General features: G+C 35.7%; 1 protein-coding gene across 2 annotated transcripts in view; it reads right to left on the reverse strand.

The window, feature by feature from the left end:
* The window catches only part of EFTUD1 (elongation factor Tu GTP binding domain containing 1), an 80,933-nt gene that overhangs the window by 34,629 nt on the left and 19,100 nt on the right, over nucleotides 1–27,204 (reverse strand). For both annotated transcript variants that reach the window (XM_009886110.1, XM_009886111.1), the window contains 3 exons: nucleotides 23,467–23,618; nucleotides 22,522–22,700; nucleotides 21,702–21,837 (listed from right to left, as the gene is read on the reverse strand). In XM_009886110.1, coding sequence (XP_009884412.1) covers nucleotides 21,702–21,837; nucleotides 22,522–22,700; nucleotides 23,467–23,618 — 467 coding nt within the window. The remainder of the gene's footprint in view (nucleotides 1–21,701; nucleotides 21,838–22,521; nucleotides 22,701–23,466; nucleotides 23,619–27,204) is intronic.

Consider the following 27,204-nt stretch of genomic DNA (forward strand, 5'->3'; position numbering starts at 1 on the left):
AATCTGAAATCTCAAAATGAGCATGTGCCTTTTGTTTCAAAGGGAGTGTGCAAACAGACTAAGACCTCTATAATTTTCTTTGAGCAGTAATACAAATACATATTTTTCCTCCCTAGTGAGTCACATTTGAAAAGAAGTATTTTTAAAAGGTGCTTTAAAAAACAAGTATGAGAAAATAAATTCATAAATCCACCTTAAAAATATGATTGGCCCTTGAATGTTTCCAGTTTCTCCTTAAAGTAAATAGGCTAAAAGCCAACTAAAACAAACAGAAAAGCAAAAAGTATTTCCAAATGATATTAAAATCATCAAAAAATAATTAAAATAACTCCATATCAATCATCATTCTCCTTCTAATCTATCCACAGAATTCTCCTTTTCCCAGTATCCAGCATGCATCTAGAAAAGATTATACCACAAGCACAGTTAACTATTAGGGTGACTACTATTGGTTCACTGTTTCCATGTACACTTTTAAGCATCAGCCTTGATGGTTAAAAAAGGGGGTGAAAAAAGCGGGGGGATGGGGAGCAGGGCAGAACAAAAGAAAAGAGAGGAGGGATTTTGCAAGGGGAAACTGGTTTTTGGTAGGATTAAACTCAGTTATAACAGTATGCCTTTTATATTTGAGGAATCTTAAAATGTTTTACAAATTACTGGGATTAAATGATGGTAACTGGAGGGACTTCGGACAAGTAGCTACTATGGTTTAAGAAGACCTTGTATTATACATTTATCGCCTCAGATTTTAAGCATGTTTCTCTTGAGTCTCATGGGCACTGCACAGAGACATCTTGGGGCAGAACTTGACCTTTCTATACTAGAAACTGTTTCTGGAAAGGAAGGGAATGTAAATCAAGACACAGACCACATTCTAGTTGAGATTTCATCAACTTTTTTCCCATAATACAGACCACATGTTAGCACAGATTGCCGGTGAGCCTCCTCTTCTCATCTGTAATTGTGCACTTCCCCCTCAATTGTTCTTACTTGCTTCTGAGGCAAGTGAAATTGCTTGTATGGAAAACAGAATATTGTGAAGTATGTGCACGATTTCAGCTATTCTCAGTATTTTCCAATCATTTCCCAGAAAAAGTTAATTCAACATTTTCCTTTATTTCTTTTCCTCTTTCCCAACATGGGTTTTTTGAGCTGAATCTTGAAAAATCACCAGTATCCAACAGACTATAGAAGCCTGTGTCTCAGTTTCTTCATGAGTTTCAAAGAAACAAGTTCTACCTAAATATCTGCTAGAGACTAACAAGCAGAAACACGAATTCAGTTCCTCAATCCAGAGATGTTAAATTCTACTTTTATTGTAGAACTTCACTTTTAGATTCACAGCAGTTTGAGGGCAAACTGAGCATAACTTTCTGATTAGATTAAACTCAGCCATATTATTAATACTGTTACAACAAAATTCCCTCTCCCCAAGGGACACAATCATGCGATAGGACATTAAGTTCAATAAGCGACCTTTGACACAAGCACCTCAATGCTTTACTACTGAATCATCGAGTAGTAAAAGATGAAAAAGCGCTAAGGCACCCCATTAAGTTCTTTCAGAAAAAAGACTAGCAGTTCGCAGAACAAAATTGTCTGCTTTTAGAACTGCAAGGAAAACAATAACATGATCTAACAGCATGTTCCACTAAAAATCTCCTATTCCGCGTTTATAGTTTTGAAGAGGATTGCAAACGTGTATAATAAGTAAACAAGCATCATTTATCTTCTGCTGAGACTCTTCAGAAAAAAATACCATGTGTTATTAAGTACTTAGACTGTGATAACATACGATTCCTAACCGTTGACTGAGTTGACAATTATAATTATGAACTTTCCTATACTTTTCCTCAGAGCAGACTAAAACCAATTTCAAGCAAACTATTAAAAAAAATTTACATTAAACAGTAATATTTTTAAAATTATAAAGTGAATTGATAAAGATCTACCTGCACTTAGTCTTTGTGAAAAAGCAGACACCAAGGCTGAGTCAGGAACATGCTTGCTAAAATACAAATTTACCTTAAAGTAAGCAGAATTAAACCAAAATCAGTTAACATTCCAAAACTGACTTCTGGGTTTACAAATAGGTGTAGTCAAAATGAAATACTGATTTCCTTAAGTTGCTTAATGAGGCAAATAAATATAGAAGATGAAAGTATTTCAGATAATGGTATTTTTTTTATGCGACAGAATTATTTCATTTGTCATACCATACTAATTTTTGGTGCTCAAAGCTAATGTAAATGATATGGATTTAAAAATATTTATGGTTAAACTTCATTTTAGCACAGAAACGTAGAAAGTTCCTGCCTAGATCTGTAACCTGCCCCCATTCCTCTTTACATACTATGTAATCAATGCACTTGTAGCTTCACAAAAAAAACCAAACCAACAAAACCAGTAAAATTATTATGCCAGTTTAAGTTATTTTAATCTTTTAACTTTAAAGTGTTCATGATAAAGGCACTAAACACTACCTTTGTGGTTTTATAAAAATGTTAGTAGCTCTACTCAGCAGTTTACATGTAACATATTTTGCCTGAGCCCACACATTACAATTGCTTTCCATACACCAGCTCAACTTGACATCACTTGAAAGCCGCGATACAGAACAACAGTAAATATGTGGACAATGTGATCACATAGGCACTGGAACGCACCTCAGTTAGCCTGTACATCAAATTAATACTTCCATTACTGCATGTGGAAAGCATTTAGCACCATACAAAACTCTTCAAGGGTTTCTGAAACACAAACCAACTTTGAGATTTATAATTACTTTGAATAAATTATTTTAATTGGACCTGACAGCAACACATCTGAATTTACTTAATTTTTTTAAAATGACTACCAGAACTTCAGAGGCAGTTCAGCGTGGTTGTTGTTCCAAACAAACGGAATTTAGGAATGGTTGTTTCAACATATTTACTTTGATAATCTAAGAGTTCTTTGAAATGCTGATTTGTTGAGGTTTTTATTAGTAGTAGTAAACATGCTTTTGTAAATAAACCCATGAAATTGCAATTGTACTGGAAAACAGATCAGCTGAATTCATATGGAACATCCTATGCAAGGGAAAAAATTTTGCCCAGCAATCCTCCAAGGAAAAAGAAAGCCTTCCAGACAACAGAGCATTAACTACACTCTCTAAGGAGAATATATATTTTTCAGAGATGAGAAATGTCTCACAGGTGTAGCTCTGCATATTTCTCGGAAGCCTCCCTACTTTGTCCCACAGATAAACCCATGCTAGTCATCTACTGATGATTTCTACGGGTGCAGCAAGAAAAGTGTTTAACAAAAAAGAAAAAAGTTCTTTCGTTTGTAATTCCTATATTGAAACTCTCCAAGACTTCAGCTATAATGTTGACATCTGCCTTGCAGAAGACAGAAAAAGATGGAGCTATAAATTGATAATAAATCTCATCCATGAAAAAATGTCAACAAAACCCAAGAAAACATTGAAGTGTTTGGTAGAATGCTTTAATTAGGATTGTTATCAATACCTAATTAAGTTTGCAAAAGGAACATGTATAAGACCTAAAATTCTTCACTTACAAAGTAGGAGAAGAACAAGACAAATCCGTCTTTCAGCAGTCTTCTAGCAAAGACATAGCTTATATTGCTTGTATTTTGGATGTTAAAGAGGAGAAAATTCAAAATATTTTAAAATAAACTTTTCTGGCTCACTGAATATATCACAGTAGTTACATTAGATAAAAGTCGAGAAATCGCAACTACTCCATTAATTGCACCATTAATAACATTAGCTATGTTCACAGGCTCAGTTCTGGAAGTCTATTAAAATAGGATTCTCTTTTCGTAGGCTTGTAACATGAATAGATTATCTATCCGAAGTATTAATTAAAAAAATCACTTCTTACTTTACTCTATTAAAATGTTTTCAAAACACTACATTGAAATGTATATAGAACTTCTGAAAGCAGGCAAGGAGGAGGCAGCAGCCCAAGGGTGAGAGGGGAGGCACTGAATCAATTGTGCTCTATCAGATTGAGCGTGAAAAGTGTTTAACATCAGAGGAAAGGAGATGGAGACAAAGCCTTTCTATTTAGAAATGTAGTAAAGTTCAATATTTATTTTAAAGTAGACATTGGGAAGACATAACCCCCCATATAATATTTTAATATTTTTATGAGAGTACTTGAGGCAAGATGCAAGTGACTGAAGATCTAAAGATCATTAGAGTTTTGAGCACAATAGCAAACTGGATTCTTCTCATTTCTTGAACGAATGCTTCCAACAACAGAGCAAAATAACAAACCTCAGCTAATAGATCAAGAACAAATGATTTCTTCATAAATCAGACTAGCTATAGCATAGCCTAATAACCAACCTATCATTAAGAGAACATGCCATTTAAGGTTTTATTCAGTTTTAGTAATGTGTCCTGAAAATGGGCAGACTCCATGTATACACTGTTTTCTTAAACTGAAGATTATAAAATATAAGTAACATCTGTTACTTCCCAGAATCAATTATAAGTGGTGTTAAAATTAATGAAGCCTTCAGGCACTGATCTTGCAAGGAATTCATTTTAATCTATAGAAGTCTTGGAGGTTTTGTCATGTTTGCCTAGAAAAAGCTACATGAACATATTGCTGCAGGTTTTGCATTACATATCCTAGGTGCACGGGGAATTTAGAATCTACTACCAGAAGTGCCAATTAAAAAAGACAATAGTAGTTTAAAAGCTCATTAAATTTTGTCCACCCTTGCGCTGATTTTAGAATTTGTTTAACAGTAGAATCCCAATATACTTGATTTACATTTCATCAGTTAAAAAAGAATACGAGGCCTTTATCATTCAATACATCAGGTAAATGCAAAGATAGACTTATCAGTTACTAGGATATTTCAGACATCACAAGTAGAAGCAGCATACCAATTACCAAATGTGTCCAATATCCTGTGGGAAATGCCCTACTGAGTCATTGACCATTTATCCTGTTAACTTGTAAGACATGCAAGTAACTAATTAAAATTTAATTTTCCAAGACCTGACCCAATGCCTAATGCTCTCCTTTAAAGGCAACCCTCCTGCCCTCCCATTACATCTGCCCACAAATGATTTCTGCTTGCTTATTTTGTTGCCTTGGGAAATACAGCTTGAAGTGTTCCAAAGAACCGTGAATAATGGATCATTTCAAGTCTGCATTACGCAGAAGTTGATGTTTATTTTAAATATAATAATTTTCAAGATACATAAATAATAATATTAAACTTGACTTCAAACTAAAAGAAACCTTTAAATAGCTCATTTGTAGTTACAAGCAATAATATTTTGGGACTAACTAATTAGAAGAAAGATTCTACAAAAGAAAGTACCTTTCCAATGCCGCGGATTAGGACTATTTGACATAATAGGTGTACAAACACATGGCATGAGAGGGAACAGGGAATGCCTTAAATACACCTGTTATATCAGCAGCCTAGAAGTTACTGATAATGAGTTATTTATCATGCGCTCCAAATTAATAGCAAAATAAATGCCAAAATAAGCAGAAAATGCATTCAAATAAATAAAAAAAACAACAAAGAAGTTATTGCCACATGAAAACCTGACTGGGCCATTGATACTGATCTCAGATTGAAAGGCAGAGATATGCTCCAAACACAACAAATAAAATTTATCTAGAATAGTGAAAAATTTTTAGTGAAAAGTAAAGACTGAGTTCCAGAAAGTTATTTCAAAATACACATATTAATCATTGGCAAAAGCACCAGATAAATAAATAAATAAATAAAATTCTGGAGAAAATGTGCTGCTAGACTTTCATTATTCTGGTTAAAATAGGTTTTTGTCACAGCAATAAAAGTTCTTATTTTTCCACAAAATTAAAACTATATTTAAATAATGGATTTTACAAGTCAACTTCACATTAAGTATGTCTGGCAGTCTGCATCTGTATAAACTAAGCATACCAAAATCATGTCTATTGAAAACAAAAAAAACTTCTAAAAAAATAAGACTGCTACTCCTTATCCCCCCAACCTTTCTTCCCCAAAGAAAAAGAAAAAAGACTGCCATTTTCCTCATAATTTCTGATTACTTCAGTTAATGTATCATTGAGAGTTATTACTGTAATTCATAGTCCATATAACTTTGACTTCCTAAAATATTGCAAAATATTAACTTTTATTAGCTCTAGATCAAGAAAATGGGAAAAAAAACATACACATCATTCCTAAGATACAAGAATTCTTAAGACTAGTGCAGAAGACCACATAATTGAATTGGGCCTTAAAATGTTCCTCTATTTCAAAATGAAGAAAAGAAATTAAATAGAACTAACCTTGATTTTTCATGCCCCCTTACAAAAAAGTAACTAATGAGATTTAGTTTTATTTCCATCCCATCAGTCTACATGCAATAATGCCCCCTTACAAAAAAGTAACTAATAAGATTTAATTTCCATCCCATCAGTCTACATGCAATAACATCCACTGCGCTCTCTGTTAACAACAGGCATGATCCTCATACTGACAAAAGATACCAGGAAGGAAGCTTGGTGCTTTAACATCTCCACATCTGGAAAACCCTTAGTGTTTAGTTCCTTTCCAACAGGGTAACACCAGTCACTGAATGCTTCATTTGCATTATAGAATAAAAGGAAAAGCGACGCCACCCCAAAAGGCAGTCTAAGAACACCATTGCAAATACAGGGAGGATGATCTAGCAGCCAGTTGCCATCACAGAGAGCAAGCCTGCCCCCACTTCTGGCTTCCCAGCAGCAGCACTAGCATTTGCCACACTCTGGGTGAGCCAATTCAGGGTACTAAATAAACAGAGTAAAACTAACCAAATAAAAAGGCACCTTTCTTTCTCACCCATTTTTCACTCCCTCAACTAAGAAAGCATTAATACATTTCCAAGAGACACTGCTTCTGACACACTGTCCAAGAAAAAGCAAATCAACATATTAATCACAGTGAAACTCCTATGGCACAACAAGGCCAACCAGAAGTATAGGTTTAGCAATCAGCATCTCATAAAACCAGTTAAGAGACCATTTTTCACTCCCATCCATGTAGAAAGCAGAACTAACACCTCATGGTCCTGAAACAAGTTAATTTGTCTCCATGCTGCATCGCTACCCGCTCAGAAACCAGAGCAGCCTGGCTAGCATGTTGCTGACTGACCAGAGGAGCCCACGGATGCGGTACCATGTGGCACCCACAAGCATCAGCAGTAACTCAGCTTTGCTGCTTCAAGACAAAGCGAAGAACATCAGCTGCTTTTCTGAGCAAAAGAAACATGGCCATTTGCCACTGCTAACTATCAGCTTTAAATGCTTGGGAAGAGTTCTGGGTAGATGAACCTTTTCTACTAAAAATGAAAAGCATTTCTGCTAAAAGTGGCCGATTACTTAAATGACTTTTTTTTGGTTGAGGAGCAATGTTTCCAACACAGTATGTCATACTTCCTGATGGGATTATGTACACACAAGAATCTGTTAAAAATGGAGTATGCCTTCAGTCTCATTTCCAAAGTAAATGCAACTCCTGTAATCACACAGTCTCCCCTCAACAACATGTTGTCAACTTCCACTAAGTTCACCAGCGAGAGAGAGGAGAGGGTTCAGATATAATTAAGTTTCCACAAGTTATGTAAAATCAATGGCTAAGTACTGAAGGGAGACCAAAATTGGTGAGCTCACTGAAAAAAGGGCAGGCAAAACAGGATCATTATATATCCCGCTTCGAAGCGGCTGCCTAGCGACCAGCATGCGCATCCTGGCTGGCCAACTGGGACATGCACAACTGCAGGATAGGCGTAGCTTAGAGGGAAGCTGAGGATTTTAAGGACACCAGTCCACAGGAATCCAGGCTTTGTTAGTACCACTGCTCAGAGAACTTGCTTTTTGTACGTGTCACATAACAATTAGTCTTTTGTGGGAAAGCTTCGAAAAATGTAACCATTGGGATTCCATTCATTTTAGGTCCTGTTTTGAAAGCTTCTCAACACACAACTCTCAGCATCAAGGAACCATGTAGTCTGTCCTTAGAATTCCACACATGTGCTTTCAAATTCCTTGTCCTCAACAGCTTCAGCAGTCTAAAGAGTGGGGAATCCCTTTGAATGTCTCTGCTGAGGTGTAAGTGCAATAAACTGATGTAACAAGAACTACCAGTAGGTTCTCATTTTCATTTAGATTAACAGGTTCACAGTCATGCGGCTCACAATGGTTGACTCAATACTTCAATATTGCGTGAAGCATGATTCGTACAAATCTTAACATGTGATACTTGGAAAACACCAAGTATCTAAATGAATATTTGTTGCTCAATATTACATTTCAGAAATCTAGTTAGTCACCAAAACAGGCTTCTATCAAAGTTGCAATGATGATACTTTAGCCAATGAAGCTTAAAATGATAGTAACAGATAAACTAACTTATCCTCCATACATTAACTTAAACATCTGTACAATTTATACACTCTGAGAGTGGTTTTCCTATTTCCCCACCAGTACGTTGTCTTGGCTCAGGTCTGCCTGCATTCAAGTCAATAACAGCATGCTTAAACCAACACCGAGTGACTTTGAAAAACCTGCCTGCTTCAAATTCATTAGGATGACCGAAATCTCTCCATTCTGTACAGAAAAGCTTTCACTTGCATCTCAGCTGGACTTCTTAAATTCACTGCAATTCTCCTATTGCGATCTCACAGTCTTCCCACAAACAGGCCCAGAAACAAAGACGGCAATATAAAATGCTCACTACCAAATTAGGTGAATTATCTACCAAAACATGCCTGCACAAAGGGAGGTCACAAACACAAAACCCCAGAAGAAACACTAGCTACAGCCCATGACAGTTATGACAGAGGACCAGCCTTGAAAAATGGAGCCTCTCATTTTTTAAAAGAAGGGTTAGAAAAGAACCATGTTTCTTTTAGTCTTAATTAGATGCAAAAACGTACCTAAATTTGTTTCCACATATCAATGCCAAAATTTCGAAGTACAATCAAGTAAAGTCAGCAGCTGTTCTGCATCTTAAGACAAAAACTCAATGGTAACAGCCCCTCAAACATTACCCTTATCTACCTATAACTGCAATTAAACAATTCTTTACTTACAAATTTAGATTCTGAAACCTGCAAGATGAAACTAGAAGTTTTATCTATGCTTACGATTTTCAATTCATATAGTTTTGACAGTGAAATTCAAATAGCTATTACTAGATAAGTACAAATGGAGTTGAAACTCACACTGCTTGGCTTGCAACCTCTGCAGAGTATTTCTAGCAAGTATCAGTTTTTCCAATCATTTGCTAAATGATAAACCACTACAAACAATCTAAACTTTAAGCCTAAACTCTCCAGCACTGTGCTGCCCCTTTAACACTGTTGTTCAGCACTGCTCCACAGTTTGACATCAGTTGATACTCCTAAATATAGCTCTGCCTTAACTCCCCCCCCACAGTTCACAAGCCAGACAAAGCCAACTTCATGACTCACACCCCGATACAGGCCAAACAACCCTCACAACACTTTTGAAATTTAATGTGAAGCATGAAACATCATCAAAATCTTAGGAAAATATTTAGAAAATAAGTCACTAAAACCTAGCCTTTATTAACAATCTCTTGACTTCGTAACCTTCCCATTTGTTACACAGGATTTTGATTCTCTGCCACCGTGTCCGTGTTTCGTGGGGTTGTGTGCAGAATTAATTCCAAACTGGTCTTCCTCGCTCAGACTCCCATGCCCTCACTGCAGCCCCCTCCTTGCCGTTTCTGAACACCTTGAAGAAATTTTGGTAACACCAGACAATGGAAGCAAAAGAGAAATACACAAAGTTATAAAAGGCTTTTGTGACCAGTTCAAATGTAAAAGTAGAGGCATTTCACAACCACAGATGGTATTTATTGCAAGAATGCAGTATATTACAGGCACTAGGTCTATTACACAATAAGGCAAACACTTCTTCACATGCGGGTGTGAAAGCGTGTATCCTGCTCCTCTCTGTTACACAGGAGGCCTGGCTAAGATTAGGAAGTGCGCCAGCAGTAATTTAAAACACATTCGAATAAATTGCCCTCACGGATTAGTGGTTTATATTGCACAAACAATGCCAGTTAGGAGAAGAGCTTTTGCATTTCCTTAGGTTGTGGTTAACTAAAATGTTCTCATATAGTCTTACTTTATTGACATGGGATAACCAAGGTAACCAAGATAAAAAGCTGAAGCAGAGTAACAGTTGGAAAGGCAGAGAGAAAGGTGGAATCCAAAGAGAAAACAGGAGGTTAACACTAAGATTTGGGGTGGGGAGCTTAGGGGAAAAAGAGGATATTTCAGAGCCATGTTAACACTCCAGACAGCTGAGGGAGGTCCAGCCTAATTTCTACAGCCTGGTTGTTACTCTGTGCAGAAGACAATTAGTGTAGCCATGAAAGTTAAAGAAACATTCACAGAGGAGAATTTTCCCATCTCTTTTTCACATAAAACAGTAGCTTTTCTCAGGACAAAGTCAGTAACAAAGAGAAAAAGGAAGCTAAACAAGATGTTTTCATGACAGTGGTATTACTTAACACTACACTGCCTCTGAAACCAGTACATTATTTCTGAGTTGAGCTAATAAGTAGGCACCACACTGATCACAGATTTTTGGCTTTCAGAATACTCCATGAGATTGATTTAATTTAGAGTGAAAACATTTGTAGATTTTCTGCATGAAGAAATGCATATTAAAAACCATAATCCAAAGTTTTCACTACACTGACAGTGCTGTGAATCCATGTGAGACCTTTACCCAAAATTGAAATAGCTACACATATCAGATTTTTGTATTGTATGAAAAACAGTGCCCTCTGGCTTCACATTAAATAGGAATAAGGAAACAGTTTAAAGGATAAAACAAGTTACCTGGTTCCTATTTCCATTTCTGTTAAAGAAACAGATGGAGTATTACATGACAGTTCTCTAACTACCCTAATTTGTCAAGGAATCATCATCATAACTCATATGCTCTAAATACTGAGTTCATTTGATATTCACCTTAAAATATAATCCTTATCAGACAGTTGTGTGTACATCATGAGAAACTCAGTAAAAAACAAAGAAAACCACCAATTTCTTTCTTCAGAACTGTTTTGTTCACAGGATATTTGTTTAAAGTATAAAGATGTGGAAAAGCCTTATTCAATCAAAGCCATGTAAAGCAGTTTCAATTTTGCATAAACTTGGAAAAGAAACTACACAGACACAGAGAACACTACAAATTCAAGAGAATTATAAATTTTCTATTGCTAAAACCCACATATACAGAGAACAACTTCCTGATGTACTAAAGCTGAAAAAGGTAACATTTATGAGAAATTACTCAGAAGTCAAGAACTACGCAAAAAAGTGACTAACTAGATTTAACCAACAAAACCTTCACTTCCTAGAAAAATTACTTTTATCCACCACTCATTGACTGCCTCCTACAGGGCACAGAGAGGATAACATTTTGAGACAACAACTGTAGTTTCTAGATGCAAGTTTCTTCTTTCCCCAAGTTACACATGGTATATATATTTCAGCACTGATAAACATCAGAAATGAAAATATTTTGTATCATTAATACAATTACCTAGGCAGGGAATTTGTGTTATTTAAGGATGCGTTGGGAAAAGCACGTTGTCCTGATTGAGAATGCAAAAGGATAAAGAAGCAGCACTATATAGAAGGCCTATCGAAACAGAAGCGATGTTAGGAATGTAGATGCATACGTATTTAAAATACAACTCCAAACCACAGAAAACAAAGATTATCCAAATGGATAAAAACAACTGACATCATCTACCTGGACTTGTGAAAAGCATTGAACACTGTCCTGCATTACATCTTTGTCTCTAAATTGGAAAGACATGGATTTGACAGATGGACCACTTGGTGGGTAAGGACTTGGTTGGATGGCCGCACTCAAAGAATTGTGGTCAATGGCTTGATGTCCAAGTGGCGACCAGTGATGAGTGGCATTTCCCAGGTATCGGTATTGGGACTAGCGCTGTTCAACATCTTTGTCAGTGACATGGACAGTGGGATTGAGTGCACCCTCAGCAAGTTTGCTGACAACACCAAGCTGTGTGGTGCAGTCACCACATTAGGAGGAAGGGATGCCATCCAGAGGGACCTGGACAGGCTGGAGAAGTGGGCCTGTGCGAACCTCATGAAGTTCAACAAGGCCAAGTGCAAGGTCCTGCATGTGGGCTGGGGCAATCCCAAGCGCAAATAGAGGCTGGGAGGAGAATGGATTGAGAACAGCCCTGCTGAGAAGGACTTGGGGGTGCTGGTTGATGAGAAGCTCAACATGACCCAGTAACATGTGCTCACAGCCCAGAAATCCAACTGCATCCTGGGCTGCATCAAAAGAAGCTTGGCCAGGTCAAGGAAGGTGATTCTGCCCCTCTACTCCGCCTTCTGCTCCACCTGGAGTACTGCATCCAGCTCTGTAGCCCCCAACATAAGACAGACATGGACCTGTTGGAGTGAGTCCAGAGGGCCACAGAGAGGATCAGAGGGCTGGAGACACCTCTCCTATGAAGAGAGGCTGAGAGAGTTGAGGTTGCTCAGGCTGGAGAAGAGAAGGTTCTGGGGTGACCTTATAGCAGCCTGCCAGTACCTAAAGGGGTCTACAGGAAAGATGGGGAGGGATTCTGTTGGGTAGCGTAGCAATACCATGAGGGGTAACAGTTTTAAACTGAGAGAGGGTAGATTTAGATCAGATATTAGGAAGAAATTCTTTTCTGTCAGGGTGGTGGAATAGGTTGCCCAGAGAGGCAGGGGAGGCCTCATCCCTGGAACTGTTCAAGGTCAGGTTAGATGGGGCTTTGAGCAACACAGTCTAGTGGAAGGTGCTCCTGCCTACGGCAGGGGGGTTGGAACAAGATGATCTTTAAGGTTGCAACTCTAACCATGATTCTAACTTCAGGATTTAATGTAAGCTTTTACATCCTTTAATGTCTTTGCAATTCCACACTTAAGTAAAAATCTAGCCTAAATGGTACCTGAGAGACAGTATTCCAGCTATGTTTGTATTTAGTTATCTGCCTCAAAGTATATTATGACTTGATACTACGACAAATATCTGTATCTTACAACTACCTTTTAGTACATGAATTGACTATATTTGCAATGAAGCTGAAAAGCTTAATTCATCTGATAGAAATTGAACTTTATCTGACCAGAATAGCTAAAGGAACTAATTACAAGTACACATCTCTTCTCAAAAATGTCACTATCTGATTCAAGTACGAGAGACGTATTTTCCATAAATAGCACTGCAAAACTTAAAATCCTTTAAGAATAAAACTTCTTTTCTGCATTGTAATTGCACACATTCCTAAACAGTTTTCATTTATGGTGTCTTTTTTACATCTGAATTGCTATACATACATGAATTTACATGTAATAAGGCATACATTTTCAAACTCATTTGTACTTATTCCTGAAATGAGACTGTATGTTCTCAGTTTGAATTTTAGAAAACCCACAGCCACATTAAACAAAAGGAAATGTACCTTTAAAACAGCTTTCTGAAAGTTTGAGTTCTACAGCAAACTACTTCTGCAGAGGGAATTCTCCAGTGTGTTTAATTCAAAAGTAGGAAAACAAGCCTAATAACATTTTGTACAGAGGGATAAAAGGTTCAATTATAGAGTGTAAATACAGATCCTTGGTAAATCAGATAATTTACACCTCTGTTGAAAACTGAACCTTAAACACTAATTCCTCAAATTAGGCATCCTTGCTGAATCTTGCAGCCATTTACTCTAGCACCCCAATGTCCAAGTTTATCCCTGAACTAGTGTTTCCTATTTCTTCGTACAATATTTCATGGTGGCACTAACAGTAGGGAAATTCTGAGAAATGGAATTCTGACAACTTTCAGTACAAAACTGAAGTCACTTTGGTTCATCTATCACAGATTCTCATTTCGTAATGGATACTAGTCTCTTTAGAGATTTTCAACCAATCAAGACAAGTTAGTTGGTTCCCGTTAGAACAACTTTGTAAGAAAGGAGAGAGAACATGGCTATACTATAAACTGCCACCTACTAAACAATACTGATATATTAGTTTTAAAGAGGACACTGGTTTAAAAAAAAAAAACCAACCCCAAAACCCCACACACAACAAAAAAAACACAAAACAAAACACCGAACACAAAAACATGCTCCAAGTAATTTTTATAAGCAGATCGAGGGAGGGTATAGTTTTCAGGCTCTTCAAATGAAAATGTGAGGTAATTTCCCCAAATCATCAGGGATGTATCTCAGTATGATGGAAAAAATCCCAAATGCAACATTACGGATGTGAGCTCAGCCAATCATCTCAAAACTTCACCGTAAGGCTTCTATTACCATTCTACATCGGTGATACTAACTACTTTAACACTCTTGTTCTCTTACAGTATAGGAAAAAACCAAGAGGTTCATTAGCCAAGTAATAAATATGGCTATTTCTGTAGATAACTGTTCTCCCTTTATTTATTTATACATTGAAATATTCCGTTTCGTAGAAGGAGGGACTAAAAATAATACACTGATGATGTCTAAAGAAAGTAACTGAAATACTGGGGAAAATCCCTATCCTGTCATTTAAAGAGACTTCAAAAATCACACCCAACCAAGTACTCACACAGAAGATATGGAAATTTTGGAGATAAGCCAGGTAGTGTCTGGGACCTAAACCCACAAACAGCTATTGAAAGGCTGAGTAACATCTGCCCAGAGGCAATGACTAAAGTGAATTCTCCACCCTTACACCAGGAAAAGGAGTCTATGTCCTTTAACACTGGCCCTGAATTCTGATCACTGTATATTAGTGTAATAATAGGCATCTAATAAATTTGAAGTCTCAAGGCCAAAAATCATTTCCTTCTGAAGTAAACACAGGGGTGATAAACAGAGACTGCCTGCACCTCAAACCCTCTTTCCAGTCTATTTCTAGATCTTTTCTATTAAGTAGCTGCAGAGCATGTGCCTGCTGCCATGCTGTGAGTTTCTTCAAGCAGCAATGGTATGAAATTGTCTTGATTCTTGTTAGTCCCACTGCTGCCCACAGGCATATAAGTAGCAGCAGTGAACACAGACAAGTCTGGGCAGTTTTCCTTCTGGTACTATTTGGGAAACCTCAATTATCAGCAAGTATCTGTCTGTTTACAATCCCAAAGAATCAGGAGTGCTTGCCTCACATTTGGAAGATTATTTAGAAACCTAATTTTCATTTACATGATAGCTCAGATTTTACAGATTATAATAACTAAAAGTTGCTTTAAAACTGGTAACAGAACGTTTCATTGCATTCTCTCCAGTCCAGTAGCAAGACTAAACACATTTTTAAGATCTCATAATAAACTCCTGAAAACTAGAGCAGAGAACATTCCAGAAGCACTAGAGAATTTACAAGTGGTTTTCTTCAGAAAGAATTACTACACTTATTATTTCCTTTTATAGTCTTAAGAAGCTACAGTCAGAAAAACAGAAAAAAATTAGCTGCTCAAAAAACAATTTAAACTCTTCAATATAAATTAAAAAAAACACCCAATCTAAAAAGGCTTTATACGGAAACTATTAACTATCCAAAGTATTCTTCCCAAAAAAAACCTTAGCGGGGTCCATAAAGACACGTCAGTGCTATACCTCTGATCTAAGACATGTCATATTTTTTTCCTTTCGAGTGATATGTTGATATTGATTTGAAAACAAGGTAATGAATCACTTATTTCTTTTGCAATAAAGTTTGTCAAGTCAAATCCCCTGAAATGGAATCACAAATAAAACAGCAAAAATGGTAAGGCAAACAGGGTAAAGGAAACTTGTCAGCTAATCAGCAAACTACACTCCTAATTTCATTTGGTACTAGTTCATTAGCTGCACACCACGTTATGTTACATTGCCCAAAAAGCAACACAATTTATTCAGCCTGGTTATTGGAACCACATACAGCAAAAAGCAGTAACTGCAAAGGGACTAAGTCCACTACAGCAAAAATAGAGTTAAGAAAATGGTTTCAGTTTCCAGCACTGGAAGTGGCCAAACAACAGATTAACTATTATGTCTTTAGCTCAAAGAAACAAGTTGAGCAGATTTATTTTCTTCAACAATTTAACTATTCGTAAAACATTAATTGGATAGGAAATTAATATAGATACAATGATGTCAGGTAAACTCAACAGTTCACAGAGATAAAACGTCATTCAATAACACAATCCATTCAATTGTATACCTTTTCCTGAATAATGATGGATTACTATGAACTTGTTAAAAATGCAAGGTTATTTTATTGGGGTTATAAGATGGCAGTTAGCGATAAAAATTGTAAGTATTCCAAAACTGAAGACAAAGGTCTGAGTTTTCTTTGTTTCATTCACTATTTTTGGTTAATTTCAGTAACATTCTTGAGAAAGACTGCCCTCCTGTGTTCACTGATCATAGCATGCCGAGATAAGACAGCCCATGCAGCTGGAATCACTTCAAGCTGGCTATTTTATTCTCTCTCTCTCTCTTTTTTTTTTAATAATCACATTACTGATTCAGAGAGTGAAATTAGCCCACCAAATGTTTGCACAGAAATAAAAGGCCGGTGCAACAGCAGGACTGTTCCTAGGGCTTTCACAGAAGGTGGTAATGCTTGCTAGTTGGCATCAGTCCTAGAAAGCCATTCTGGGCCTTTGAAATGGCATTGCTGCTTGCAGCTGCTCTTTGCTCTTAACAGAGGCTGCTTATTAAAAGCTCCTAAATTGCTCAATGAAGTCCTAAAGGAATAAAATGCTTGTTAGACACCTTGTTATGAGGTTAGCTATACTACTTCATACCAGCTCTCCACACTGACTGCAGCTGTATGGCACCTATCTTCAGAAAGGTACAAAAAAAATCCGGAAGTACGAATCCGTAATTACCTACATTTCCCATGTCATAGTGTTTACAAGTCAAGAATCCTATAAGTGCTTTATAAATAATTAAAACATGAAAGAACATTGTATGGGAAAACAAGCATTTTAGAAATGGAAAAACCAACATACACAACAGTCTGTCATTTCAGATGCCAGTTCATAGTGAGCTGGCAACAGGAGTGACTTCTAGATTCCTGCTTTTAACAGCAGCATTTGGTAAGTTAAAGAAACAAATGCTCTTAATTTGGTAGAACACTTGATATTCACATAGCTAACTGCATTTGAAAACATTCAGGAAATCATCTAGCCTCCTATGAGTATTACACTAAAGCACTACAAATCAGGTGGTAAGGGAAAAAGCTTTGCTTTTAACAGTTTTCAACAAAACACAAAAAGCACTTAAATAGTCATATAAGCAGCTCTAAGAAAAATCTGGGGTTTGTATAGTAACAAACAAAGACTATTGTTATGGTACTTGTGGATAAAAAGCAGTACACATGTCAATTTTAAGATGCATGTTACTCTGAACTTGTGCGTGCACATGCATGAGTGTGCATGCGCAACATGCCTTGAGATAAATTTTATTCCAATTAACAAAAACGTATCACTTGATGATCCTTCAATTATTTATTCAGAAAAACATGACACTGAGCCATGTTTAAAAAAACCTCACAATATCATTCACTTATACAAGTACCTAAACATGCTTGTACTTATACAAGTACCTAAACCAGTGTTTTCAGAAACACGTTCCTTGGTTTTTACATAAGTGTTTGCTTAAATTACTTCGAAATAAGAATCAATACCCAGTATGGGAATTCTAGGCCTTTTATTTGTGCATGATATCATAACAAAAATCCACTACTTCTTTTTGCCTATTTAAAATACATTTTTATCCTACCACCAACAACTGGTTTTTTTATGCATAGAACAAAAAAGGCATTTTGCCTTCAATTAAAGGACAGCAACAAGAAAAATAATAAAAAGGAGGGGGAAAAGGAAGCTATTATGTGCACCTGGAGGGAATGCACTTGCTCAATCTTTAGTTACAAGCTCAAATTACTTTTTCCTCACATATTGCCTTCTAATTTTTCTTTTGTCACTTTGGGGATCACCCACTAAGTTCTTTTTACCGTCTTCAACCACAAAAATATAAGAACAAGTGTTACAAAATGACGCTTTTCCTGTATTTGTACTTTTCCTTTGCTTGGTTTAAATAAATAAATAAATATTTAAAAGAGAGATTCTTGCATGGGAACAAGCAAATCAACCATCCCCACTTCCTCTCGCATTCCCCAGAACACAGACTTATCAATGCTTCAAAACACTTACGGGTGTAACAGAGGTAGTCTTGATTTAGAGGAAATATTCTTAACATAGAAACATAACTGAAATAACGTAAAACTTGCCTGTAATAATCTCTTTTGTGGAACTTCTAACACTGTTTCAATTTAAGTTATTGTTTTTCCTCCTGGTAAAGTAGCAATATTGTTTCATTCATGCAATGACATAATAAATACTGCTTCCCCACACCTCTCATTACCAAAACAAAATCGAAAAGAGAAATTGTTTATGTTAGTGTTAATTTTCATATTTGTATACCTGCATTACCAGTCTCTACAGTTTGTTAAACAATACCTAACACTACCTGGCAAACAGAAGAACTTACATACAACATCCACATTAAATCAATTAACGTTTCTTGACTGCAACATTTATAGTTCTCCATTTCATAAGAGAAACTAAGCAACAGTAAGAAGAGCTATGATAACTAAACTAGAGATGAATGGATTTCATGCTACAGCCAGGGGTTCCCTTCCTGTCAAATATAACACATCTGGAGAAGATGCCTGCACAGTAGCAGGAACCTCCAGTACCATACATGTTCCCTGCACAACAAAGAATAATGTCCCAGTAAGAACCTAAGAACCTAATACTCAATAAGCTTCTATAATTCTCAATAAACTAAAGAAGCTAAAGACATCTGGATAGCCAGATGACTGTCTTTATCAAGCTCCTTTCTTTTTTTACAGAATATTCTGACAAATAATTTTTAAAAGAAGATTTATTACAAAGACTTTATTATCTTTGGTCTCCAAGCACTTTTTCATTTTTTTAAAATCATATTTTACCTCCTACTCAACCTACTACATCTACTACAAAAAATGTATAGTAGTCACACAAGCTGTAAAAAACAAAAAATGTGAATTATAAACAGCTATGTGGAGGGAGTTAGTATTTTTTGTTTGCCGTATTACTTGAAAATTACATACTGCTTAAAGTGTTTTGACAAACACTTTTGACAAAGCATTTGAGCTGCAAACTTGCAATACAAATTAACTAATGCAAAGCAGTTTGTCTCTCCTAACTTCCAGGAACTCAGAATAATACTAGAAAATAACTTTCCAAAGTTTGCCAGAATGGCTATGCGTATTAGGGCCATAGTATTGCTCTTCAGCTGGATGTTCTTGAATTCCGTTTGTGCGACAGCTTTGTAGTTCAAATACAGTATGCTTCGTTACCTTTTCCTTTTACAATATTTTGCTACAAGTTATTCAGATTTTTAGTAATTAAAAGGAGATCAGTATTTTAAGGAAATATTAATTGAACACAAGGAACAAGGGATGAAATCTTTTCATCTTCAGTAAAACCACCTATGTATCAAGCCATGCCTTTGATCATTAAACCTTTGCATAAGCAGTTTAAAAAATAAAAAGGCTGCTCACTAGGACCAAGCAGATTCTTCCTTGCAAGAAACAACTTATAAATAATAGCAACCCCCCCCAAAAACCCTGAAGAAAAAAAATATATCTGGAAGAACCCTATGCCACGAGTTTTAAGTGGAAACAGGCAGTCATGATTAACTGTGTATTCCTTATGGCAATAATTTAATTATACAGAGTAAAACTACAGAGCTTTCAGAAAAGCTTCCTTAATTTACTAGATAATCTACAAGCAATTTCCTTATATGGCTGGAGAGAAATCACTGCTGTATGCTTTAAAGCTGGAAGATAAATGGCCTTTGAAATAGAAATCATTGTTACTAGCAGGAATAATAAAAGTCTTGCATCACCATTGTTACAGATTCCTTTCATATAAATGTATTGCTTTTTCTCCGGAGTGTGGTAAATCATCATCAAATCAGTAAAGGTGTTTATTGAATTTATGTAAATTAACAATGCAGCTTTACAGGGAAATAGGAGAAACAAATGAACAAAAAGGTATTTAGGGCTCTTAGTTTTAGAAGTTCTTTAAAATGACAACAAATTTAAAAAAAAACCAACATACATACTTGAACTTGCATGTTCTAGACAAAAATTAAAACCTGTTTTGTCAATATATAAAGAGACCAGACAACAATCTGGTAAAAAGAGATGAAATACCAAACATAGTCTGGCTAAGAGCTCTGAATGTTAATTCTGATCTTAAAATTCTAATGAATTCTTCTAAATATGACAAATCCTGTGTCACCATTTAGAACTTTCGTTTTGCTCAACTAATACACTTTTCTTTATGGAAAAGCTAGACCCCACTGAAGAGTAGCCTTCAGCAGTAAAGACTACTCACAGCTTTTTGGTAGAATTAATTGGTTACAAAAACATTTCTTGAAATTTGGTGTGACTCTTAACATTAAATATAATTTTCAAAGTATGTTTTTCTCTGCAGGAGGCAGCTCCAGGAGTATTTGGCAAGCACAAAGATGATATCACTTCACCCGTAGCGCAGAGTGTTTTGGGATGGGCTTTTGTTTGTTTGCTGGTTGTGGTTTTTTTCCCCAAACTCTTCATCATTTTTTGAAATAAGCAGGTCATATATTTAATACATTTTGATACTGAAAATGGTCAACTTGGGTAAACTGAAGTAAGGTACAATTCAGACTTTTAAAATACTAAGCTTCCAAATAGAACTAATTCACCATCTGCTTCTGTTCTGAACAAAAGGCACACGCTAATAGCAACCAGCATGGCTAACTGCCTAGATTAACAAAATCGAACCCTGACACAGTACACTTATTTTTGTTTTACTACATATTTACGATAAATTTCTAAAAATTAGACAATAGACATGAAAAAAACCCTTATGTTTTGCTGTAGTTCATATATTTTCACTCACAAAATGAAAAAAATAAAGAACCAAACAACTTTTAAATTTTACAATTTCTAAATTCTAAACAGTAGTTTTGATAGTAAAAAAAGACAAACGGACAAAAGCAGCAAAGAATACTATTCATACTCTACAGCAAAGCAGCTCAGAATCTGGCACAAAAGAGCATAACTCAATGATTAGGATGACTTATCACTCAGAACCTTATCCATGGAGAAAGCTCAAAATTTGCCACGGCCATAGAAGAAATATTTTTTTTTAGTACCACAGTTCAAGCAGACCCATAAATAAAACTACAATTATCCACATCACTAGAGAAGTAATATTAGAGAATTTACACTGTCGGGAAAATATTATTTATAATCTTTGCAATTTATAAAATATGAGACCTTTCTGCTGCCTTGGCAATTCCTGGCAGCAATGCTTACCTGGCAATACTCCAACCTGAAGATAACAAGCTAACGTAATCCCTAGTTTTCTCCTATTCATGCAACTTTCCCCTCCTCACAACTCAAAGTTCACAGAAATCACAGTTTAATTAGAGTGTCTTCATTTATTGCACACATGAAATACCTTCATAGATTTATTTAAGTTTTCTTATTATTAGTCACATCAGAACAATTTCCGTGCATTTTAGATGATATAAGAATTCAAGCTCTAGGAAATTAAATACCAGTTACATCTTACCCAGAACATTTCCTGCAGGTACTTCTTCAAGATCTTCAAGTTCTCTTCCCATAAGCAAGTACAGATTCTCCAATGTACAGCAAGTCATATGAGGTACTAATGGCATATCATTTGTAGCAGAACACTGGGATGACAGCTACACAGAGTAAGACAACCAGTGTTAGATACTTATCACTTAGTACTGATAAAATCTTTTTTCTCAAAACCTCCTTGCCTTCCAAAGCTAAGAAATACAATCTAAAGTGTTTTAATTTCCAAAATTAGATATTAAAAACCAACATATGCTTGAAAATATTTTTCCCCTTCCAAAAAAACAATCTTGTGGCAAACAAACAAATGTTACCAAGAAAATAAAAAATAATGCTTTCTTCAGTAATTTTTACGTCTGTACTACTTCTAGCTCACTTTTCATTGTCACTGATAAAACAAATGTTTTCAAGTAAATTCATAAGTAATGACCTTCTATGATCACAATCTCAAACCATTTAACACCTTCTTTTTCAATACTACTGTGTACCTTCCTGTTCCCCAAAAGCATTGTACTTTCCTTCGCAAGTTTTATTTCAATCAAAGTATGCGCACACCAGATTTATTGTTAGCTAATACAACACTGTACCTTAAACTGTTTTGGAAATATTAAGGTTGGTAATGAGTTTACGGACTCAATCAGCTATTAAGAGAATCACCTAAATTACTTTGATATTTTCTGGAATTTTTGTCTTTGTTTTTTAGTTTTTGAGTGAGCAACGTGTAAAAAGTTAAGTCATCTGTGTTTCAAAAGCAACCCAAGTTACGGTAACAGTTCACTGTCACCCCTTACCTTATGCAAAGACTTAGCAGGGTCATATTTTGGTCCTAAAACAAAGATCTTTTGCCCTTTTTGCACCACACCACTGAACACTCGAGCAAAAGCAATGAAAGACTCCTTGTTGTCTGCTTCCTGTTTCATTGCCTTTGAGGTCATGATCTCTGCTTGACCAGTGAGCTGCTGCTCTTCACCTAATCAAAGTTAGAAAAATATATGTAGTATAAAAGCAGTTTCTGCCTCACCATCTGAAGAAAAAAAAATAATCAATTACATATTATCCTATCACATCTGGCGACGCATTAAAAGGCAGCAAGAATGCCCCACTGTAACTCAAAATCCAGTCCTGTTGCTCACACACTGCTTTTGTACCAATTTATGATTAGGCTGTTCATGTTTGTGTTTTGGTTTTGGTTTTGGGGGGTTTTGTTTATTTCTTTATTTTGTTTTGTTGTTGTTGTTGTTGTTTTTATTTTGTCATTGGGTTTTTATTAACAGTTACTCCCATAAAAGGCTTAAAGGAATTAAAATTATATTGGCATAAATTATGCTAGTAACAAGTCGATAAGAAGGCTCTAGCAGTAAGCTAAACAAACCTGAATGTTTCTATCTCATACACAAGGGCAGAAGTCAATCGCCACACCCTTCTACTTGGAGTGAAAATTATTTAACTTTTCAGCACAGCGTCTCCTTCCAGCATCATCTATCTTCACTGACTCAAAGCACTGAGACCAAGCAAGTTCTCAGGCTATAGGAACAAGTATCCATGGCATTATCACAGTATTTATGAACTATCAGCTTTCTTACAAATCGCTCCTCACTCTTTGTTCAGTTCCATCTATTGAACTGTTCAGACTGGCATTTGGACGATTCTTTGTAAGGCACACAGCCCCTTGACAACACCTAGACACTACTATTAAACGTCCTCTGAGAAAAAACACATAGCAGGCCATTACGTACCTTTCTTATCACCAGTGTTACCAGTTATTTCAGATGAATTTTCACTTGGGGGCTTTTCTGATGGCTCCTTTCCCTGATTTGCTGCCAATTTTTCCGCATGCCTTCGTTTAGCAAGTTCACGCCGATGAGCTATTTCTTCTGCAGTTAAAGGCCTACATTGTGTTTTAAAACATTAGTATTTGGAAATGTCATTTATTTTAAAATAAATTAAATCACAATCAACAGAGCACTACATTTAGCACAAGTAAAAACTTATGCAGAATGCCTTTTGTCCCCATGACACTATATATTTTAAGTCAGCTAAAATTAGCAAACTCTTCCTCTACCATGTTTAAGAGTCCACCATCTTAAACTTCTGTTTATTTTGTTAAAATAAGTCAAGTTTCTGCCACTGATGTATGAATTCTCACTTTTTCAGAAAAGATCCAACCCAATTTTTAAAATTGCTTTTAACACCACGTCCAGTATGTTATCCTGAGCTAGAATGACAACTAAGACTAAGCATACAGTGTACTAATCTTTATTATTTTAATGTAGTCTTTATGGCAAGTGTTCAAATGCAGGGAAAAGTCTTTGCTTGCTATAGCTACCTTTCCATAAAGTGATTAACTTCATAAAGGACAAAAGACTTAAAACTGAGACAACAGCAAAAAATAATGTTAATATTCTGGTGCAACTTCTATCTACTCACTGATAAACCCTGCCTTAAAACAAAGTGCTTTAACATAAGATTTAAAGCATCAAACAATAAAAATCAAAGAATGACATTATCATTCTTACATAAGACAATATAAGCAGACTTATTTTTAAATGCAACTCATTTCAAGCATTTTAAACATCAGTAACACATATATGAAATGTAACATCCTGAAATTGTCCATTTGATTTTTAAATCTGGCCTTTAATAAAAATCTGTGATATGAGGTTATCATCTATTTTAAAAAAGTCCAAGCAAGGAAATTAATTTCTGATACTAGTCATCATCTCTTTCCAATTCCTCCTCTGTTTCTATTAATTTCCCATATAAAAGAGTTGAACCTGTGATCCTGCTATGATCACTACAGATATTCTTAAGAACAATCTATTCTGTTTAGTAGTTTCAATATCAACAATTTCTCATGTAACATGCTGTCAGGTGCCTAAAAAAAAAGTCTTCATCACTATGGATTAAAAGCAGGAAAAAATAATTAAGTTATGCAGATATAATTTTTTTCATGGAACCAGAATGCGTTTGGTTTGGGTTTTTTTTCATTGCAAGTAATGGAAATACATATTGTTTTCCAGCATTAATAAATAATTTATTTCCAAAAAATCAACCAATCCATTTTTTTATATTATACAAATAATCTTAATCGAATTCTAGCTTGAGAGAAGAAACAGAATTCTATCATAAAACATGAATTTGTACAACACAACTGGACAAACTAATCACAGGCTTAATTCTTGACTTCAACTCAAGAAGGTGAACGTATCCCACAGCAAAACCCCATCTACACGATGTGTCCTTATGCCTGCATTTGCTCATATGATGGAGGCAAGAACAGCAGTTCTTAGTATTAAGATGGTTTAGGACTTTTTTGGTCAACTGTATTAAGCAAACAGTTTGATGAACAGAGCATTAAAAACAAAAGTGCCCTATTAGTTTTAGCTTGCTTAGGAGCCTTGGACAAGTCACTTCCTCTCTTTAATTTCCACACTCACAAAAAGAGTTCAAGATTTTCTGAATAGCAGCAGTAGTAATGAATGATAAGAGGAAAACAAAACAAAACAAAACAAAACAGTGGAAAGCACTACAGCAGTAGAACAATTTTTCTTTACAGAACAGGCATGTAAGTATGGTCTCCAGTAAAAAATTAAAAAAAATTGAATTACATCCCCATATCAACTATTCCACACTCCCAAACAGGGAAACAACTCATCACTTAGGGGTCAAAGTTTTTATGTGTAGCCAGTAAAGAAACTTACTGGACACTTACTCTGCCTTTAACTGGATTATTAGGGGCAGAAAGCCCTGAACAGATTAGGTGGCTGAGACCAACTCACTGCCAGTAGTATTTTTTTTATCGCATAATATGGATTCTTTTCTGCATACAACACATTCTATAAGAGACTTAACTCAAAAAATGTTTAATGAGACTCTTCATTTTATCAAAATTCTTCCTAGAACTTGAGGAAATCAGTTTGAACACAGTTATTATGCTCACCTTGAATCCACACATTCAATTCAAGAGAGTAAGAAAACTATATACGAATTAAAAAAAAAAAAACTCTAAAAATTCCCTAAGATAGGCCCCCAGGATACAATGTCAGAATTTGAAGCACAGACTTTCAGAACTCAGAACCTGGGACAGACACATTACATGTCAAAGAAAATGCAAAAGTAAGACAAAATTGCCACCACAAACTTCTTAGCAACTTTTTTTTTTTTCCCTTTAAAAAAATCATCTCTTAAACAATCACTGTAACGAAGTAAGAATACGTATCTCTGAAATTTCAGATAGTGTGGTATTTCTGTTTGTTTTGCTTATTTTATTGCAAAAGAGTGAGGCTTAACAATACAAAATGCAAAGCAGATGGTGGAGAAGAAAAATTTTATGATGAGGGTTTTTTTTTTTTTCCCCCTAAAGACAGCTGTTCAAAGCTATTTAAGGGTTTGGAATGTCTGAAAAATTCCCAGAGGAGAGAGATTGATAGGGAAAGCATAGATGAGACAGCCAAGGGTGTCATAAATGCAGTTTATATATGATGGCATAGTATACACATGAGGACATATGTATGCATTCCAACATATTTCATTGCCCAAAAATACTCATTTGAGTAAATAATCCCAAGAGTAAATGAAAAGTTTGTTTGCTTTTTTCCCTTTTACATGGTATTTTTAAAAGTATCAGTATATTTAGGCGTCAGATAGTCCTAATCACAAATGTTAAAGGTACCTTAACATTCTGAATGCATTGGTGTAAGTTGAAATACATATAAGCACAGTTAATTATATTCTCAATTTGATAAGAAGAAGATTGAGTATGGGTGGGACTTTAGCTGGTAGGTACAACCTGGACTTCCATCCTGGCTTCTGTCAGCATCAATTTCTATAAAATTAGTCACTCCCGGTAGTACCATTAGAAACCACAAAAAGATAATGTTGTCAAATAAATCCTTATATAGAATTGTAACACACTGAAGCAGAACACAGAACAAGATTAATGCATGTAAGGCACTGGATCTGCAAGAAATCCAGTTTTAAATTATACCCTGATTTATACAATTTCTCCAGTTGGCAAAACCAATCAGAAATGAAATCAATTTTGAACAAATGCTGACCAAACCAGAATAAAGATTTTCTCATCTTCTTCCCTACCATATTTCTTCCCTCCCCTTTTTTCACTCCATAAGAAAGGATCTACAGACTCCTAATGTTGGCAGAAAATAAATGGAACCACAGTCACACAAAAACCAGTAAATGAAAATTCTGAAGCAGAAAGAAAAATAGAGATTCTCTACCTCCAGAGGGATGCTGCAGCATCCAAACACTACACATGTGAACCAGGCACAAGTAATAGAGCTGACATAAATGGGTAACCACATTAACTGGTTAATAATGGGTAACTCATCTGAACCTCAACCATGTGGTAAACAAATGCTATGGAAATGATAATATGGAAAAGAGTATAACATACATACTATTAACATTCAATAGATTGTTGATTAAATGCAGCAGATTTGTAAGGTAATGCAGCA

This window comes from Charadrius vociferus, unplaced genomic scaffold, assembly GCF_000708025.1.
Source record: "Charadrius vociferus isolate BGI_N301 unplaced genomic scaffold, ASM70802v2 scaffold365, whole genome shotgun sequence".
Lineage (NCBI taxonomy): Eukaryota > Metazoa > Chordata > Aves > Charadriiformes > Charadriidae > Charadrius > Charadrius vociferus.